Genomic DNA, 20,424 nt, shown 5'->3' with positions numbered 1-20,424 from the left:
GATACAATGGTTGGTTCAGAGATTGGCACATAACTCAATCCAGGCCAATCACAGTCCTCTCTGGGGAATTCCCTTCAGAACTATTGGAAAAGACAGCTTCTTTCCACTGGAGTTGCTGCGATTTGTAGGCATCCAGCAGTCACCTTGCCTACTATATGGAAAGAGCCCATCCAAGATACAGAGAGACAAAGAAAGCTCTGAAGATATCATCTGAGCCCTGAGGTTCACACTTGACTATACATGAAAAAAACACTATTAAAGAAAACAAGGAATAAAAATACACAAAAATTTTGGGCTCTGTGGTCTTATGGTTTTGTCTTCTCTGTAGTGTATAGTATCAGCCACTAGTGTAGAAGGAGGAAGTCGAAGACTAGGATATTCAGAGACTTAGGAAACCCCATCCCCGCCTTCAAGAAGCTTACAGTCTAACGGAGAAAGTAAAACATGTCCATAAGGAAATATAACAATTCAAATTATACTGTATGGATAGCAACCACACAGTGTCTCATAATGGACAGGGCAGTCCAGTACTTCTGCTGTCTCTTACCTTGGTTTGCCCACAGACCTTTACTTCAAAAAAGTTTGTGGGTAAGTAAGAAAGCAAGGATTTGAGCAGCAAGAGAAGTGAGTTCCTGACCCAGATCTATTTCTTCCTTCCTATGTAATGTCAGGAGTCCCTGTTGTTGTTGTTGTTAGGTGCCGTCGAGTCGGTTCTGACTCATAGTGACCCTATCCACAACAGAACGAAACACTGCCCGGTCCTGCACCATCCTTACAATCGTTGTTATGCTTGAGCTCATTGTTGCAGCCACTGTGCCAATCCAACTCGTTGAGGGTCTTCCTCTTTTCTGCTGACCCTGTACTCTGCCAAGCATGATGTCCTTCTCCAGGGACTGATCCCTCCTGACATGTCCAAAGTATGTAAGATGCAGTCTTGCCATCTTTGCCTCTAAGGAGCATTCTGGCCGCACTTATTCCAAGGCAGATTTGTTCATTCTTTTGGCAGTCCATGGTATATTCAATATGCTTCACCAACACCACAATTCAAAGGCGTCAACTCTTCTTCGGTCTTCCTTACTCATTGTCCAGCTTTCACATGCATATGATGTGATTGAAAATACCATGGCTTGGGTCAGGCGCACCTTAGTCTTCAGGGTGAAGTCTTTGCTCTTCAACACTTTGAAGAGGTCCTTTGCAGTAGATTTACCCAATGCAGTGCATCGTTTGATTTCTTGACTGCTGCTTCCATGGCTGTTGATTGTGGATCCAAGTGAAATGAAATCCTTGACAACCTCAATCTTTTCTCTGTTTATCATGATGTTGCTCATTGGTCCAGTTGTGAGGATTTTTGTTTTCTTTATGTTGAGCTGCAGTCCATACTGAAGGCTGTGGTCTTTGATCTTCATTAATAAGTGCTTCAAGTCCTCTTCACTTTCAGCAAGCAAGGTTGTGTCATCTGCATAACGCAGGTTGTTAATGAGTCTTCCTCCAATCCTGATGCCCCATTCTTCTTCATATAGTCCAGCTTCTCGGATTATTTGTTCAACATACAGATTAAATACGTTTGGTGAAAGAATACAACCCTGACGCACACCTTTCCTGACTTTAAACCAATCAGTATCCCCTTGTTCTGTCTGAACAACTGCCTCTTGATCTATGTAAAGACTCCTCATGAGCACAATTGTTCTGGAATTCCCATTCTTCACAGTGTTATCCATAGTTTGTTATGATCCACACAGTCAAATGCCTTTGCATAGTCAATAAAACACAGGTAAACATCCTTCTGGTATTCTCTGCTTTCAGCCAGTAACAAGCGAAGTGCATGCAGCGACACCCCCCAGCTCGCCAAGCTTCCCCGCCATTTCCTCTCTCAGCCTAACAGTTCGGCCAATCCCAGCGCGCATCGAGAATGGCTAGGTACCGGCCAATCGGAGGACGCCGGTCCCGGCCCTCACCCCCATTCTTGGCCAGGTCCAATCGAGGCCCCGCCCCGCCGCCCGGGCTGCCCCCGCGGCGCCCTCTCTCCTCTGCCTTTGTGCGTCTAGCGCCGCCTGAGAGGACTGCGCCGCTGCAGCGCAGTCGGGTGCCCCCAACCCCAAGATTCGGGAAGGAGAAGCCGTCGCCGCTAAGGAAAAGGAGCCGCCAGTGCCAGCCCCGTGGGCGCCATGGCGACCGTAGCGCTGGACTTCCTGAGTAAGAAGCGGAAGAGGAGCCGCTGGAACCAGGAGACAATGGAAGAGAAGACGGTGATTCCAGGAATGCCTGCTGTTATCCCTCCTGAACTTACTGGAGAACAAGAAAGAGCTTATACAGTGCAACTGCAGATAGAAGACCAGACTGGTAAACTGCGCACAGGAGACCTGGGCATCCCCCCTAACCCTGAGGACAGGTCCCCTTCCCCTGAGCCCATCTACAATAGTGAGGGGAAGCGGCTTAACACCCACCCCTGAGTTCCGCACGCGCAAAAAGCTGGAAGAGGAGCATAACCTCATCACGGAGATGGTTGCGCTCAACCCTGATTTCAAACCACCTGCAGATTACAAACCTCCAGCAACACGTGTGGGCGACGAAGTAATGATTCCACAAGATGAGTATCCAGAAATCAACTTTGGGGGGCTGCTTATCGGGCCCAGAGGGAACACCCTGAGGAACATAGAGAAGGAGTGCAACGCCAAAATTATGATCGGAGGGAAAGGCTCTGTGAAAGACAGGAAAGTTGGACGCAAAGATGGCCAGATGAGCCGCTTCATGCCCTGGTTACCGCCAGCACCATGGAGGATGTCAAGAAGGCAGTAGAACGGATAAGAAACATCCTGAAGCAGGGTATTGAGACCCCTGAGGACCAGAACGATCTACGGAAGGAGTCCCTAGGTGGTACAGATGGTCAGTGTGCTCAGCTGTTAACTGAAAAGTTAAAGGCTCCAGTCCCTCCAGAGTCCCTTTGAAAGAATGCCTGGAGATCTACTTCCCAAAAATCAGCCATTAAAAACATTGTGGAGCACAGTTCTCCTCTGGTGCACATGGGTGCCATGAGTCAGGATTGACTAGGCAGAACTGGTATGTAATGTCAAGCAAGACACTTCATTATTTGTGCCTCAGTTTCCAAATCTGTAAAATAAAATGGTTGACCTAGATGACCTCATGAATCACAATTATTAATTATTCTTTCACCTGTGTGCTACAGTTGAAAGAACATGGGCATGAGAGTTACACTTGGGTTCAGATGCCAGATCCCAAATGCACTTACTAACTGACCGCAAGCAAGTGCTGAGCTATGCATAGGATAGGTGTAGTAACACCTTACCTTGTAAGGATGTTGTGAGAACTAAGTGAGAGAACGTATGAGGAAGCATCTACCCCTGTGCCCGGGATATCATGGGTGCTAAGTGAACAGAAGTGGTTTCCACATCATTACCCTATCAATGCAGTCTTTTCCAGATGATTCCAGTGGATGAGTTGAGAAGTGCAGCTTCCCCCCTCCTCTTGCCCACCTCTGCCTGCTTCACTGCTCATTTGCAAAGGGGCAGAGGTGGCAAGGAGAGGGGAAAATCAAACCTTTCCATTTACCTTCACTGCCTTCCAGTTAATGAGAGCTTTGTAAACTTTGTGGGAGGAGGTTATAATTAATGACCAACTGGATAATATCAGGGCTTTTTAAGGTTCCACCCACACTCCTGCCCCACAGTGCCGTAAATAAAGGAGTAATTAATAAATCAACATACAGCTGATTTTCTTTCTCACTCTTGAAAAAGTTCATCAGATTTTTAAACCTATAGTTACCAACATGATAATGGCGATGGTAGTTACCATTTTTGAAGTGCTCGACCCACTGCCGTTGAGTCAATGCCAGCTCATAGTGACCCTATAGGACAGAGTAGAACTGCCCCCTAGGATTTCCAAGGAGCAGCTGGTGGATTCAAACTGCTGACCTTTTGGTTAGCAGCCAAGCTCTTAGCCACTGTGCGACCAGGGCTTTACACTTTGAGTGCTTACTATTGGCTGCTTTATGTTCTTCATCTCATTTAATCCTCACAAATTGATGAGGTTAAGTGTTACTATGATCCCCATTTTAAGCTGGGTTAGAATTCCAGTTCTGCTGCTTACTGTGTATGTGTCACTAGCTTATTACTTAACTTCTCTGACCCTCAGTTTTCTTATCTGCAAAGTGGGGATATATCTGACAGTGTTACTGTGAAGACTAGTGATAAGCCGTGTAAAGAAACTGGCACTTTGCCTGGTTCCTGGTATACACTCAATGATAATAGTTACCAACACCATCATCGTTCTTACAGCCAACTGTTAGGTTACTGCCGAAGGATTTATGACTGAGTGGGAGCTGGAATAGGGGAGCACTGGTGTCACTTATTACTCTCCAGTATACTTTGGGGGAGTCAGCAGAGTGGTCAGGCCCATAGACCCTTTGGAGTCAGGCTAACCATGTTTTAAATCTATGCTCTGCCATTGTCTTAGTGACAAAAGCAGTTATTTCACTCCCCAAAGCCCCAGTTTTCTCATCTATGAAATGAAGATGATAATATCTATCATGTACAGTTGACTGTGAAAGTCGAACAAGATAATTCACCAAAAATATTAGCAGAGTTCCTGGTATGTAGATATAGTTTAATGAATGGTGACTATTAATGCCAGTCTTGGTCTTCCTGTGCTTCCTATGTTTGTTCATTCCCACTGGCTCCCTGTTTTCTAGGTTTATATCAGATAATGAAGAGATTGTGCTGCAGAAAGGCTGGTGCAGGCACACCCTCAGGGACTTCTCCATGCTGTTGCTTGTGGTAGGGATCATTAAGACACAATTTTCTTTCCCAGCTAGTAGATAATGTTTCTTTCCAGAAATGCACATCTTTGTTTGGATGATTTTGAGAGGGAGAAACGTATTAAAGAAATGAGACTAGGAGGGCCTTTCACTTAAATAATTAACCAAATTTAATTATTTTAAATAATCCTTTCAAGATACATATATTTTTGAGTCACCAAGGAAGCAATTCAATTCTGGTTTAAACTGTAAGTCAGTCACCTGTGCTAACTGCTAAACTTCAGCACATGAGAAAAATGTGGCTTGGGATGTGTAGGGTGGCTATTATTCAACCTGCTACACATCCTAAACTACAGAAAAGGAGGAAGCAGTTAGGCCATGCAGGCAGAGAATGGGTGATGGGGCCGCAAGCCAAGGAATGTCCACAGCCGCCAGAAACTGGAGGAGGCGAAGAATAGATTCTCCTCTGGAGCCTCCAGAAAAAGCATGGCCCTGCCACCACCTTGATTTCAGACTTCTGGCATGCAGACTGTGAGAGAATAAGTTTTTGTTGTTTAAGTCTTCCAGTTTGTGGTAATTTATTACAGTAGCCTCAGGAAACGAATACAGGATGTCAGAGCAAAAGGAGAGTTTGGGGGCCAGATACTTTCAAGCAGATGCAACCTAGGATTCTTTAGCATTTCTCAGAGATGGAGGAGGGGCAGAGTATTGACATCAGGCTTTGAAGTTGAAAAATCAGGTTCAAATAGTGGTTCTACCACCTACAAGCTCTATGATCCTGAACCACACATCAGGCATTCACAGAGCACCTCTGTGTCTCACTGAGGGTGGGTCTTGAAGAAGGACAGGCATCGGCAGACCCTACAAGAGCCCACATGAGAGAAGAGTAGGGCTTGATGCAAGACAACAGGTATAGGGCTGAAGAGGAGGGCATAGATAGTGAATACAAAAACAGCTAACATTTATTGAACACTTACTATGTGCCAGGTGCCATGAAAACGGCTTTGCATGAATTACTCATTTAATGCCCACAATAACTCTATGAAGTAGGTACTATTACTGTGCCCATTTTAGAGATGAGGAAGCTGAGGCACAGAGAGGATTTAAAAATGCCCAAAGTAACACAGTAAACAAGGAGCAAAGCCAGGATTTTAAACTACAGAATGCAAGCACAAATATTTGGACTTGACAGTAGTGCGCCAATAGACAAGGTTCAAGTTCTGATACCCCAAGGGGTTAGGGGGGTGCCTGGGTGCATCCCGGTTGGGGTGCGTCCAATAAGGGCATGTGTTGTCCATAGACAACTTTAAAACAATAACAAAACAGAATGAAAGTTGGTGTGCTTTTTATTATTACCATGAGCCAGCAACTCTAAACAAAGTCAGTGATAAAATACTTCTCTCTGCCAGAGCAGAGCACTCCCACACACCCCGCCCCCTTCCCTTAGTATGCAGCTGGGTTTAGGGAGCATTTTGGACCACTTAAAACCATTAGATTTTAGCTAAAGAACAGATTCACTTATAAAAGGAAGAACATCACCAGTGAATAATGAGCCCCTTTAAAAAATAATCTTTATAAAAAGTCAAATTACAGTAAAGCAAAGATGAGAATGTAAGGGGCCAGGGAAACTAGAGTACTGGACCTGGTACAACCAGAATGGAATGAATGAGAATGATGACACATTGTGAAAAATCTAACCAACATCACTGAATAATTTCTGTGGAAATTGTTGAATGAAAACCTAATTTGCCATGTAAACTCTCACCTTAAACACTATAAAATATTATTTAAAAAAAAAACAAAAACACTTAGACATGCCTCTGTCCACTGGATGTGGCTGTTTTTCAAGCCAGAAAAGTGGAATTCTCAGGAACGCCCTCTGCACATTTTCTGGTTTATCTCCGCACCCGCCCAGGTCATGGGCAGCTCGGCAGTTTGTTACTAAGTCATTAGTCCCCTCTGGATGGCCCTCATTAAAGGACAGTAGATTGGCCAGGACTCAGAGAAGCCATTAGAGATATATGTGTCCATGCCTAGGCCAGTTTTCTGCATATCCTTGGAGCTTTGCCCAATAACGCCTCACAAACAAAATCAGGAGAGGTAAAAATAAGTTCCACCCTCCATGGGCCCGTGACTTCCAAACAGCTATTTGTAGGCCAATTTCCTGCAGACCTCTAGGCTTAGAAGCAACATGCATGCGTGGAGAGAGAGAGAGAGAGAAAGAGAATCTGCCACGGAGTCAACTCCAGCTCATGGAGACTTTGTATATAACAGAATAAAATGTTTCCTCAGCCTGAGTATGTTCAAGTCCATGATATGGCTCTTGTGCCAATCTGTCTCACCCTTGCCTTCACTGGCCCTCTACTTCACCAAACATAATATCCTCCTCCAGCAATTGATCTGTCTCGATGAAGTATTCAAAACAACCAAGTCAGACAACGTTCTCTTGTGATCTGTAAGGTTTTCACTGGCTAATTTTCAGAAGTAGATCACCAGGCCTTTCTTCCTAGTCCGTCTTAGTCTGAAAGCTTCAGTGAAACCTGTCCATTGTGGGTGACTCTGCTGGTATTGGAAATACCGTTGGCAGAGCTTCCAGCATCACAACAATACACAAGCTGCCACGGTAAGGCAAACTGACAGATGAGTGGTGGCTAGACATATAAACCCAATGTTTACCTCCTTTCAAATGCCTAATACATAAATCAAATATAAAATGTCCAAAAAGTGACTGTAAGTGTCTTACCTTTTGGTTCTGGCATGGAAAGCAGTCTGTCCACTCTGACCAGCTGCTCAGCTGGCAGGCAACTGCGGTCGGGGTGGAATGTTGATCAGCCCGGCTTAGTCTCCTGAAGAGAGGAAAGACTCCCACTCAACTTTGAGATGTAAGATTGAAGCAAAAAAGGAAGCTGTGCACATTTTCCTTCCAGTAAAACCAGTTTATAAGAAATTAGGGATACTATGGCTGATAGCCACACTGAGTCTGAACAGTCACTGTACCTCTACTAACATGGGTATACTGCTGGAGGGTTATGTAATTACCTCTTCAAACCTACATCAATCCCATGAGGATCAAATTATTCTAATTTTAGAGAGCCGGATACTGAGAAGAATTTACATGTTTTGAATAGCCAGAATAGCAGTAAGCTCAGTGGGATCTGAGGTGAGAGGACTGAGTTTGAATCTTAGCCATTTGCTGGCTTTGAAATCCTGAGCAAGTTACTAATGTCTCTGTGCTACACCCTTCCTACTTGTAAAATTATGTTCACAATAACATTACCTAATGGGGTCATGTCCCCAGCTGGTGCAAACAGCTAATGTACTCAACTGTTAACCAAAAGATTAGAGGTTCAAGTTCACCCAGAGGCACCTTGAAAGAAAAGCCTAGTGATCTATTTCCAAAAAATCAACAATTAAAAACCCTATGGAGCTCAGTTCTACTCTGACACGCACGGGGTCGCCATGACTCGGAATTGACTCGATGGCAAATGGTAAGTTTTTTTCTTTTTTTTAATGGAGTTATACTCTTGCAAATTAACAAGGACTCCGAAGAGTTTTTATAAGTAGGTTACATCTGTCGATATTCACAGAATTAAAAATCAAAACTAAGAAATTCTTTAAAGATTTATTTTATTGTGGTTTAGGTGAAAGTTTACAACACATATTAGTTTTCCATTTAAAAAATTATACACAAATTATTTTGTGACACTGGTTGCAATCCCCGCAATGTGTCAGCACTCTCCACCTTTCCCTTTCCACCCAGCATTCTCCGTGTCCATTTGCACAAATTTCCTGTCCCTTTCTACCTTCTCATATTTGCTTTTGAGTAGATGTTGCCCATTCAGTCTCGTATACTTGATTGAACTAAGAAGCACATTCCTCGCGTGTGTTATTGTTTGTGTTATAGGCCTATCTGAACTTCGCCTGAAAGGTGGACTTTGGGAGTGGCTTCAGTTCTGAGTTAGCAAAGTATCCAGGGATTGTAGTCTTGGGGGTTCCTCCAGCCTCTGTCAAACCAGTAAATCTGAAATTTTGTGTGTGTGTGTGTGTGTGAATTTGCATTTTGCTCTACATTTTTTCCTGCTCTGTCCAGAACTCTCTATTGTGATCCCTGTCAGAGCAGTTGGTGGTGGTAGCCAGGCACTATCTAGCTCTCCTGGGCTCAGGCTGGTGGAAGCTGTGTTTCATGTCGTCCATTAGTCCTTCGGATTAATATTTTCCTTGTGTCTTTGGTTTTCTCATTCTCCTTTGCTCAGAACATGATGGGACCAATAGATGTATTTGAGATGGCCACTCGCATGTGTTTAAGATCCCAGACGCTGCTCACCAAAGTAGAATGTAGCACATTTTCTTTATCAGCTATGTTATGCCAACTGACCTAGATGTCCCCTGTTGCAGTGGTCCCCAGCCCTTAGCCCCAGTAACTCGGTCCTTCAAGGTGTTTTGGTGTGTCTCTGAAGCTTCTATGGCTTTGCCTTGGGCAAGTTGTGCTGACTTCCCCTGTATTGTATGCTGCCTTTCCCTTCACTAAAGTTAACACTTGTCCACCATCTTGTTGTCGTTGTTAGGTGCCATTGAGTCAGTTCTGACTCACAGCGACCCTATGTACAACAGAACAAAATACTGCCTGGTCCTGCGCCATCCTCACAATTGTGTTATGTTTGAGCCCATTGTTGCAGCCACTGTGTCAACCCATGTTGCTGAGGCTCTTCCTCTTTTTCACTGACCCACCACTTTATCAAAGATGATGTTTTCTCCAGAACTGATCCCTCCAGATAACACGTCCAAAGTATGTGAGACACAGTCTCGCCATCCTTGCTTCTAAGGAGCACTCTGGTTGTACTTCTTCCGACACAGATTTGTTCGTTCTTTTGGCAGTCCATGGTATACTCAGTATTCTTCACCAACATCACACTTGTCCACTATCTAGTCAGTGATTTCCCTTCTCCACTACTCCCCTCACTCGTAATCAGGAAAGATTGTTTTTCATCTCTGTGTAAACCTTTTCTTGGGTTTTTATAATAGTGGTCTCATACAATATTTGTCTTTTTGTGATTGACTTATTTCACGTAGCATAATGCCAGATTCATCCATGTTGTGAGATGTTTTGCAGATTCACCATTGTTCTTTATTGTTGTGTAGCATTCAGAGTATTCCATTGTGTTTATGTACCATAATTTGTTTATCCATTCATCTGTTGATGAGCACGTAGGTTGTTTCCATTTTTTTGCTATTGTGAATAATGCTGCAATGAACATGTGTGTGCATATGTCTATTTGTGCAACAGCTCTTATTTCTCAAAGATATACTCCTAGAAGTGGGATTGCTGGGTCATACAGTATTTCTATTTTATTAATTTATTTTTAAATAACAATAATAAACCCACTATATATTACCATAAAGTGCTTAGAAATTTGCCTTACACTTAGGAAGTGTTTATTAATGACTGGTTATTATTATTATATGCTAGGACACTGCATGGATTATCCTTTAATGACTTCGACAACAATCCTAGGAGGTAAATAGTATTAGCCCTATATTGTATATAAGAAAGCTGAGATTCATAAAAATTAACCAGCTGAGATTCATAAAAACTAAGTGAACCCTGAAGTCATAAGCTAGGTAAAGGCGAAATTCAAATGAATTGTGAAATCCATCTCATGGCAAGACTCCCCACCCTCACTGGTCTTCTACTTCACCAAACATAATATCCTTCCCAGTGGCACTGGCTAATTTTCAGAAATAGATCATCAAGGCTTTCTTCCTAATCTGCATGGTGGTGCAAAGCCCATTTCTGCCCCTCATCATGCTGCTGCTTCCTCATTTTACAAGTCAGAAAACAGAAATCAAAGAATGAGAGCCTTGCCTGGAAATTGGTCTGCCTCCAAGGCCACATTCTATTACCCCATGCTGCCTCCTCAGAAGTTAAAAAGCTTGCCCAATGTCGCTCAGAGGGAGGGGGACAAGCCCCAGGTCTTTCTGGCTCCAAGCCTTAGCCTCTTTCCACAATACCATAGCTGCTGCAGCAACATTGAAGCCTGGTTGACCCAGGGGCAAAGTGGGAAAACTGTCTATTACCTCCAGCATGGCCACAGCCTCTGAGTGCCAGACTGCCTCTCTCATGCTAACTGGTACAATTACCACCCTAGCACAGAAAAAACAAAAAGTGCTTCAAATCTCATGCCAATTATGCAGTGAGCTTCTACTTGGGATAAGTGATGACACCTGGGCTGAAACCCTAGCCAAGGAACCACGAGACAGTCAGGAAAATGATGCTTATCTTAACATTGGTTCTCAAACTTTTAATTTCGGGAACCCTTTATACAGTCAAAGAGCTCTCGTTAAGTGGGTTATATCTACCAATAGTCACAGAATTCAAAATCAAAATTGATTTTTAAAAATTATTTATTAATTCATTTAGAAATAACCATAATAAGCCCATTACAAGCTGCTGTAAAAAAAAAAAATTTATAAAACATTTCTGAGATCAATAATTGGTGAGAAAAGTGTCATTGTTTTACATTTTTGCAAATCTCTTTAACATCTGGCTTAGTAGAAGACACTTAGATTTTCATTTCTACTTCCACATTCAATCTGTTACCATATGCTGTTTTGGTTGAAGTCTATGAAGAAAACACAGCGTCACACAGTTATATAGTCAGAAAAGGGAGGAGAGTTTTAATAGTCTTTTCAGATAACTTGGAATGTTCTTCTTTGATGCTTCACCAAAAGTTGATAAATAGTAATTTCTTAAATCTTAGTTGCAGTGGGGAATCTGAAAGCATATTAATGACTGTTTTATATTCTACTACATCCAAATCCATTGGTCTATGTGTACTTTGAATGGATCTCATAGATAATTATCCCACAGATAATTTTTGTGACGTAAGGCATTGGTAATTTGAAAAATAGTGGTTCCCTGAGTTACACCTATCTACCAAATATTGACATGTTTCACTATATAATATAAAAACAAACAAAAAAACCGATTTTTCTAATATCACCAATTATTTTCTCAAGTTTAAAAGTTAAAATCTTGTTATGGGTAACAAACACCTGCTGCTTGTTTTCCTTAAACTGACAGGCTCACTTTGTTCATTTTTGAGGTAATGCCTACTAAATACCTAAGCCTGAATAAACCTAGCTTCCCTGGCAGTTATTCTGTTAAGTAAAAATGGTGTTCCCTGAAAAAAATGGCTACTTGAGCAGATGTTTACTTTTCCTGTAGACACCATCATACTTTAGCATGCAAAGGAAGTTCTTTCATGATTTCTTCCTATTTTGTCACATAGCATATTTAAAACACATGTACTCAAGGATTGAGGTTTAATAATATTAATAATTCTTACTGCTCTAAGAACTTTTAAAAGTAATTCCCCCCCCCCCGTGAGTTTAGTGTCAGTGCCTTGATTGAGCCAAGAAGACTCCAAGAGTTTTATCCACCATTGCTTTTGCACCATCAGTGCATGTGTAAACACAGTGAAAAGAGGAAATTATGTCTTAGTATTATTATAAAACTTGTTTTGACTTTGCAGACCCCCGAAAAGATCACGAGGACTCCCTGGCCTCTCTGGACCAGGCTTTGAGGATCTCTGATCTGTAAAGTGAGGCTAATATACAACACCAGCCACACCATCCCTCCAAAGAAAACTTCGGTACTCAGCTCACAATCTTCCTCTGTACCTCAATTCCTGCCATCATTCTGGGCAAACTCATAATATTGATAAATCAACTATTCAGCACTCAGGTCTCTGTTTCTCCTTTTGCTCATCCCCAATGACCTTCTTCTTCACTCCACTATCTTCCACAGTCACATCCTGAACCTTCTCACACTCTGAAATAGCTCCTCCTCTGAGTGACTAAGTCATGATTCACCTGTGAATAGCAGCTGTTCAGGGCTCCACAATCCCTTCTCCTTCTATCTTATGTGCTCAGTGATGCCCGCTGCACTCTTCCTTTGAGCTCATTGAAGCCTCCATTTCCTTGACACCTAAGCTTTGTCCCTATCATTAAGACCCCTTCCTAACTTTGTTTCCCTTTATAACCAGTTTCAATTCCATAATCAATCATTTTAAATTCCTAGCTATATCCTAAACTCTTAGGTCCAACTATTCCCTCACTCACATCTAAGTACACTGTATTTTTATCTAAATAACATGTGCCTTCTATGTTTGTTTGCCAACTAGCCCCTCCCCTCCACCAAGGTATTCTCCTAAGCACAGCTATGCTAAGTTTTTTACATGTTGCTGTAAAAAAAAATTAGCATAGTGTGTTTACAAAAATATCTGGGGGAGGGAGGGAGGGCACAGCTGGCAAACAAACATAGAAGGTGCGTGTTATTTGTGTAAAAATGCAGTAAATCCAGTCTTGAATGAATCCAACTATATGCCTTTTTACCTGGGTTAACTCCTAGATGTCTTCCAGTCTTATCCTAAAGCTCAATTCCTTAAGGAAGCATTCCCTGATCCCCAGACTTGTTAGATCCCTCCTTTCATATGCTTTGGTCAATCTTTGCACATCTTCTTTTCAACACTTAATTATCACATTTGTAGTATTGGTATAATTTCTGTATTTCCTATCAGATTATAAACTCTATGAAGGCAAGTACTGTCTGTATTTTTGTTTGTTTGTTTTTACTTTTTTTTATTGTACTTTAGATGAAGGTTTACAGAACAAACTAGTTTCTCATCAAACAGTTAGTACACACATTGTTATATCACATTGGTTAACAACCCCACAACACGTCAACACTGTCCATTCTCAACCCTGGGTTCCCTATTACCAGCTATCCCATTCCCTCCTGCCTTCCGGTCCCTGCCCCAGGGCTGGTGCGCCACTTTAGTCTTGTTTTGTTTCATGAGCCTGTTCAATCTTTGGCTGAAGGGTGAACCTCAGGAGTGACCTCATTACTGAGCTGAAAGGGTGTCTGGGGAATATACTTTCAGGGTTTCTCCAGTCTCTGTAAGGCCAGCAAGTGTAGTCTTTCTTTTTGAGTTAGAATTTTGTTCTACATTTTTCTCCAGCTCTGTCTGGGACCCTCTATTGTGATCCCTGTCAGATTAGTCAGTGGTGGAGCCAGGCACCATCTAGCTGTGCTGGACTCAGTCTGGTGGAGGCCGTGGTAGACGTGGTCCATTATGTTATATGTTTGCTACTGAAGTCCCAGCATGTATTATGTGGCTAAACCTATAAAAGGTGCACAATAAATATTTATGGAAGGAAGGAAAGGAGAGAGGAAAGAAAAAAGAGAGGGAGGAAGAAAAAAAAACAATTTCAACAACATTATTTAGAGATTTATTCAAATCTGATTCCCAGTTAAAATCCAATTAAATAATCCTGGTACCTAGACATTAAAATAGTTCAAGATTTGCCCTATATGGCATTTTTGCACTAATAATAAAAATTTAAAATATAGGAGCATGAAGAAAGAGAAGAGTTCTAATCATCAAAAGGTGAGAGGAAAGCAACAGGATAAAGGTTTGGGGACAGAAAATGACTACAGCATTAGTTCTGCATCTCACTATAGAATTGTCAAGATAATGTCATTGTAAACCCATGGAGACTGCATTATGATGTCAAAATGGAAGGAAACAGCATTAATGGATACAGTGCTGCGTTGCTGTAGTTTTAAAAGCTTTGTGACGTGATGTCTAGACAAAGACATACACAGTAATGCTATCACTGAGGCAAGAATACAGAGGGTACACCAGGACCATTCATTAGGTCATTGCAGGTCTCCAACATTTTAGCCAATATCAATATGACCAATGTTTTGTCTTATCATTCCAATGAATTGTTTTTAATGTAGCGCATTTTGGGTGGATTATAAAAGTAATACATTTTCATTAACAAGAATATAAAAAAGATAGTAAAAGAAAAAATTCCCCTAAATCCTACCACCATTAATATTTTGTTGTTATTTCCTTCCACTCTTTATTTTCATAACACAGTTGAGGTCATACATTTTATATCCTGATTTTCCAATTAATATTATAGCAAAAGTATAAACAATTTATAATCACTACTCATTATTCCAATCCCATAATAGTGAACAATTAGATTACTGACTCTGGAGGTTTTCTGTATTCTGAGTCATTTACTAAATATCCTGTGGAATGGAATGACTGAGTAAGGATACACATGATTTCAAAGCTTGTAACAGATGCTGTCAAATGGCTTTCCAAAAGAGCCATATCAATTTTCATTTACTTATGGAATCATTAATAATTCTGTGACCTAGTAAGTCTTGGAAGAAAAATTTAAAGCACATCCCAGCTACAGAAAATATAATCTATCAGTAAGACATTTAATATAGAGCACCGGGATTCAGGAATCTTTGAGTCTCGTCTTTAGTTTTCCTCTAACTTGCTGGGATATTATGAGCAAGGTACCTTAAAATATTTAGGTTTTAGTTTTTTCATCTATGGAATGAGCACAAGTCAATGTAGTATTATTGCAGGATTTTTTTTTTAAGTGTTCTTTGTGCAATATTAACTAGTTCCTGAGATACGCGCCAAAGGTATGAAGACAAGAAAAGATCCATAGGTACATACATTTGGATAAACTGCAAACGATATGCCACTTTTGGAGATTTAGGATACCCAGTAACATATTAAAGGCTTTGAGAATTCCTGTATTTTAAGTTTGCTTAACCCAGCAGTTCCCAAACTTTTGGAACACCATTCATTTCTTTTTTTTTTTTTTTCATGCAACACCTGTGAGACCATGTAACAGTTGAGGAAACACTGATGTCATGGAAAGGGTTTTAGGGTCTGCCAAACATGCATTTGAATCCAGTTTCTGCCACTTACTGAACTTCAATTTTCTCATAGCTAAAAAACAGGGATAATAATAACTTGTAAGACCGCTTTGAATATGGAGTGAAATCACGTATGTAAAGCTCCAAGTACAATGCCTGGAATACTTGTTAGTTTTCTCCTCCCTAGCCTTCTCAACCCCATGGAACCTCTCCATCTTTACAAATTGTGTGTTGAATACCTGTTCTGTTTAGGGCTGTGCACTAGTGAGATGCTTACCACTTGGCTTTTTCTTTCAGGCGGCATATTGGGCAAAGGACCTAAAACCTAGCATTGAACATGCAACCTGCAAACCAAGTGCTTGACCCCAGAGTGTGGCCACCTCAGCAATTCAGAAAACAGAATCATTAATTAGCTACCAATCCTAGGCTAGCAGATCAGGAGGCCTAACCCTGATTACTGCTGGTGCCATCCTAATAAGTTGGTCAAGCAAACAACTGTATTCAAGGCTGATTGTCACTAATTATATGACCTGGAGTCAGTCCCATTCAGTTACTTGAAAATTACATTATGAACCTGAGTATTTTAAATTTGACTTGAAAGTGAACGTTCGCCAGTGACCTCCATGTTGCTAAAGCCAGTGGAAACTTTTCTGGCTTTGTCTTACTTGAATTGTGTCCCCCAGAAAGGTATGTTCAAGTCCTAACCCTCGGTATCTGTGAATGTGACTTTATATGGAAATAGGATCTCTGCAGGTATGATCAAGTTAAGATAAGGTCATACTAAATTAGGATGGGCCCTAAATCCTATGACTGGTGTCTTTATAGGTGAAAGGAGAGGGAGATTTGGACAGAGAAGACACATGGCGGAAGGCCATGAAGATAGATGCAGACACTGTTACTAAGCTGCTATAAGCCAAGGAATGCCTGGGGTCCAGAAGCTGGAAGACACAAGGTAGGATTTTTCCCTAGAGTCTTCAAAGAGAGCATGGCCCTGCCGAAACCTTGATTTTGGACTTCTAACCTCCGTTACTGTGATAGAATAAATGTCTCTTGTTTAGAGCCACCCCGTTTGTGGTAATTTGTTGCAGAAGCTTTAGGAAACAAATACAGACATATTTTAACCACTGTTTCCTTCCTGAGATAATTTCTTCCTTGAAAAACCAAACCAAACCAAACCAAACCCACTGCTATCAACTCAACTCCAACTCGCAGTGACCCTATAGGACAGAGTAGAACTGCCCTATATGGTTTCCAAGGAGCACCTGCTGGCTTCAAACTACCTACCTTTTGGTTAGCAGCTGTAGCTCTTAATGTCTAAGCCACCAGGGTTTCCATTTCTTCCTTAGACTCTCTCAACACCACACCTCCTTACCCTCCTCCTACCTCTGTGCCCAGTTCCCTTTGACTTCTCTAAATATGGGATTCCTCAGGGTGCAGTCCTGCTTTTCTTCTTTGATTTCTCTGTATTCTCACTTACTTCCGTGGCTTCATATACCATCTATGCTAATACCTCCTAAACTTAGATCTTCAACCCAGACCATTCCTTTGCAATCCTGTTTTGTTTATCCAACTGCCCATGTTATGTCCCCACTACTTGGCTCTCAAACACGGAAAAGGTAGTGGGTCTAAATCTAAACTCTTTTTTTTTTTCTTTTACCAGCACCAGTGAATGGAACCACCATAAAATCAGTTGCTCAAGCCAGACACCTAAGAGTCATCTTTAATTCCTTCCTTTTCCTCACTCTCATGTCCAATCCTCTGGAAATATCTGTCGATTTTATTTTCAAACTATATCTCAAATGTCTTCCCACCTGCCTCTCTCCAGTGCCACTATCCTAATTCAAGGCACCATTATCTCTCACCCAGATAATTGCTATGGCCTCGTCGGGCTCCAAACCATCTACTTCACCTTCCTGCAATCCATTCTCTGCACGTCAACAGGAATGAATTTTTACAATTATAAATCAGATCATATCACTCCTGTATAGACCTTCCAGTGGCTTTTTACTGCATGTAGACTAAAATTCTCTTCCTCATCATGGTGCCCGAGATCCTCCGTAATCTGGTCTCTGCCCACCTCTTTGACGTACTCTGGTAACACAATCCCCTGCTCTTACACCACTCCCATCCTTCGGTTCCATAAACACGATGAGCCGTTTCCCACCACGGAATCTTAGCACATGCTCATCTCTCTACCCAGACAACTCCCCTCTGCTCTTCACATGGCTTCTCCTTACCATCCCTCATACCTCAACTCAACATCACCTCCACAGACTTTAGATAAGCAAGTGATATCCGTGAGCTCATAGAATAAATGCCTAAAGTTAAAATACATACACCATCTATTTTCAGTGTCGGAGTTTGTGTAATATTTTATTTGAAAAAAAAAGAATGCCATTTCTATACTAGAAAAGTTTGAAATCACTGACTCATCTGGAAGATGTATGCTACCTGGCACATTATAAATTTGTTCCGTCTGACTATTGTCAACCATCAGAGAGAATAGAATACTAAAAGATAACAATAGCGATAACCCAACACTACCAGCTGTAACCTTTACTGAATGCTTGCTAAGGGCCCAGAAGTACCTATCCTGCATTTAATTCTTACAGCCACCTGGGAGTAAGTGTGCTTACTTGCCCCCACTTTACACCTGAGGGGAATGAAACTCAGAACCAGTAAATGTCAGCACCAGGATTTGAAAGCAGTAATTTTACCATCTAGTTGTCCATTTTCAAATCCGGTGTCAGAAACGCTGGCGTTAAACACAAAGACCTCGTGATTTCTTACTTCAGCACTTCGTAAAATACTTAATTGGTTGTCCTCCACGTTGACTTCAAATTTGCCTCTTCACTGGTCTGTCTTGTTTGATAAGTTCATCAAACGTCAAGGCCCTTTGTTCAGTTTCAAAAAGGATTATAATGATAAGCGTTTATAATTAAGAGTATCTCGGCAGAGATTTCCTTTACCACGGTTCTCTTGCCTTTATCTTCTAATTATTAGTGATGAATCTCCTGATTTTTCAGAGCTGTATTTGCTTTAAGTACAAAGTTGCAAATGAATCGCAGTAAAAATGCATTCTCCCCTTCTGAACTGTTACTTAAAGGAAATCTCTCTTGCTGTAATATTTAAAAGCAGTGATGATTCAAAATTGAATCATCTGACAAGAATTTGAGTAAAATAACTCTGTAAAATCTTGAATGTTTAGGAGACAGGGACTGCTTTAAAATAATTCCAAATGTGAAACAAGGGGTTGCTTAAAAAACCAAACCCTTTGCCGTTGAGTCGATTCCGACTCAAAGCGACCCTATAGGACAGAGTAGAATTGCCCCACAGGAATTCAAACTGCCGACCTTTTGGTTAGTAGCCAAGTTCTTAACCACTGTGCCACCAGGGCTCCGCAGGGTTGCTTAAGCACCGCAAAATACGTACTGTTAGGATGTAGAAAAGCTTGAAGCCAGGCTGGAAAACGTCAAGAAAATAGAAAGTGTAAAACACAATGTACGTGTGAATATATCACTTCTGTCCATTAACCCACAGTAAAAGATAAACTAATTTCTAGAATGAAATAAGCCAACATCTCTACAGTTCTTTGTTTTTCCCAAGATGCTTTCACATTTATTATCTAATTTCATCCTTCCAACAACACTGTATTCTTCCGATTTCTCTTTTACAGATAAGGAAGGAGAGGTTAAGGTAATTGTCCAACATCACTCAAGAGAACTATCATTTATTAAGATCCTACCATAAGCCTAGTACATTTTATACCCAGGATTTTATTTCATCTTCATTAACTTTTATAGAGGAGATATTGTTCGAACTTTACAGAGAAACTGAGGCTCAAAGAGTTTAAGTGACTTACTCCAAATTACCCAGTTCCTAAATATTAAAGCTGTAATTTGTAGACAGCCCTATCTGGCTCCAAATACATGCTCTTTTAACTGTCCTGTACTCCTTCACTGGATTGGTAATAACAGGACAAGAGGTTTACATTCATCATAAAATAGCCCGTTGCAAATATGGAAGTGTCTTAATTCCCCACCAGGTGTTTTCAATGTGCAAATTTGTAGAGACATATGGTTGACTCAGGAGCCCTGGTGGTGCAGTGGTTAAGAGCTCAACTGCTAACCAAAAGGACAGCAGTTCGAATCCACCAGCTGCTCCTTGGGAACCCTATGAGATAGTTCTACTCTGTCCTATAGGGTCACTATGAGTTGGAATCAACTCGAGGGCAATGGGTATGGTCAACTCACCGGTTCACCTTCTCCTGCACGGTTGTCCCAGGCTGACAAGTCACCACAGACAAGATGAGAAAAGCAACAACAAACATCTCATCCAAAAGCCACCACCCTGTTATTTAGAAGGAGTAAAATATCTATTCAGGGAGTTTGGAGTAAAAGGTGTCTACAGGCCAGGAGCTGTAAGATCTATCTGATGTTTGAAACTAACAAAACTTGCCAATTCTCATTCAGATGTGGTTAATTAGTAACCAGGGTATTGATTAGCCAAATGCCCTAAAATCTCAGACACCAAAGGCCACTGTCCTTCAGTCCTTTTGAAAAATAATATCCATATGGTTGAGGAAAGGAGGATATTTAATTAATATCAGTTGAGCAAAGGGATCTTATTCTCAGAGAGAGGCAAAGGTCAAACCAAGATGCTGTTCCAGAATTTGTAGTCTTTTTGAGTGGATCTTGAAGCTTCTGAGGTCAGACCAACCTACTTTGCAGGACTGAAACAAGGCTAATACCAGAATATCAGTTTAGCCATAAAACAGCCAGACAAAACGTAGGAAATGCTAGCAGTTATATGGAAGTTCCACAACATATTGCTGAATATCTGAAAGCCTGAGAAATGAGAATAATTGAACGGACTTCTCACCTTCATTCAGACATTG

At 41.4% G+C, this 20,424-nt stretch overlaps 1 protein-coding gene across 1 annotated transcript in view; it reads right to left on the bottom strand.

The window, feature by feature from the left end:
* The window catches only part of C8A (complement C8 alpha chain), an 83,879-nt gene extending 63,938 nt beyond the window's left edge, over nt 1-19,941 (bottom strand). Inside the window, exons 1-2 of the mRNA XM_064282030.1 lie at nt 19,781-19,941; nt 7,515-7,608 (exon numbers count right to left, since the gene is read on the bottom strand). Coding sequence (XP_064138100.1) covers nt 7,515-7,608; nt 19,781-19,857 — 171 coding nt within the window. The 5' untranslated portion in view covers nt 19,858-19,941. The remainder of the gene's footprint in view (nt 1-7,514; nt 7,609-19,780) is intronic.
* Between the last annotated feature and the right edge of the window lie 483 nt (nt 19,942-20,424).

The sequence above is a fragment of the Loxodonta africana genome, chromosome 3 (assembly GCF_030014295.1).
Source record: "Loxodonta africana isolate mLoxAfr1 chromosome 3, mLoxAfr1.hap2, whole genome shotgun sequence".
Taxonomy (NCBI): domain Eukaryota; kingdom Metazoa; phylum Chordata; class Mammalia; order Proboscidea; family Elephantidae; genus Loxodonta; species Loxodonta africana.
The sequence above is the reverse complement of the archived record's forward strand: the minus strand, read 5'-3'. Positions and strand labels throughout refer to the sequence as shown.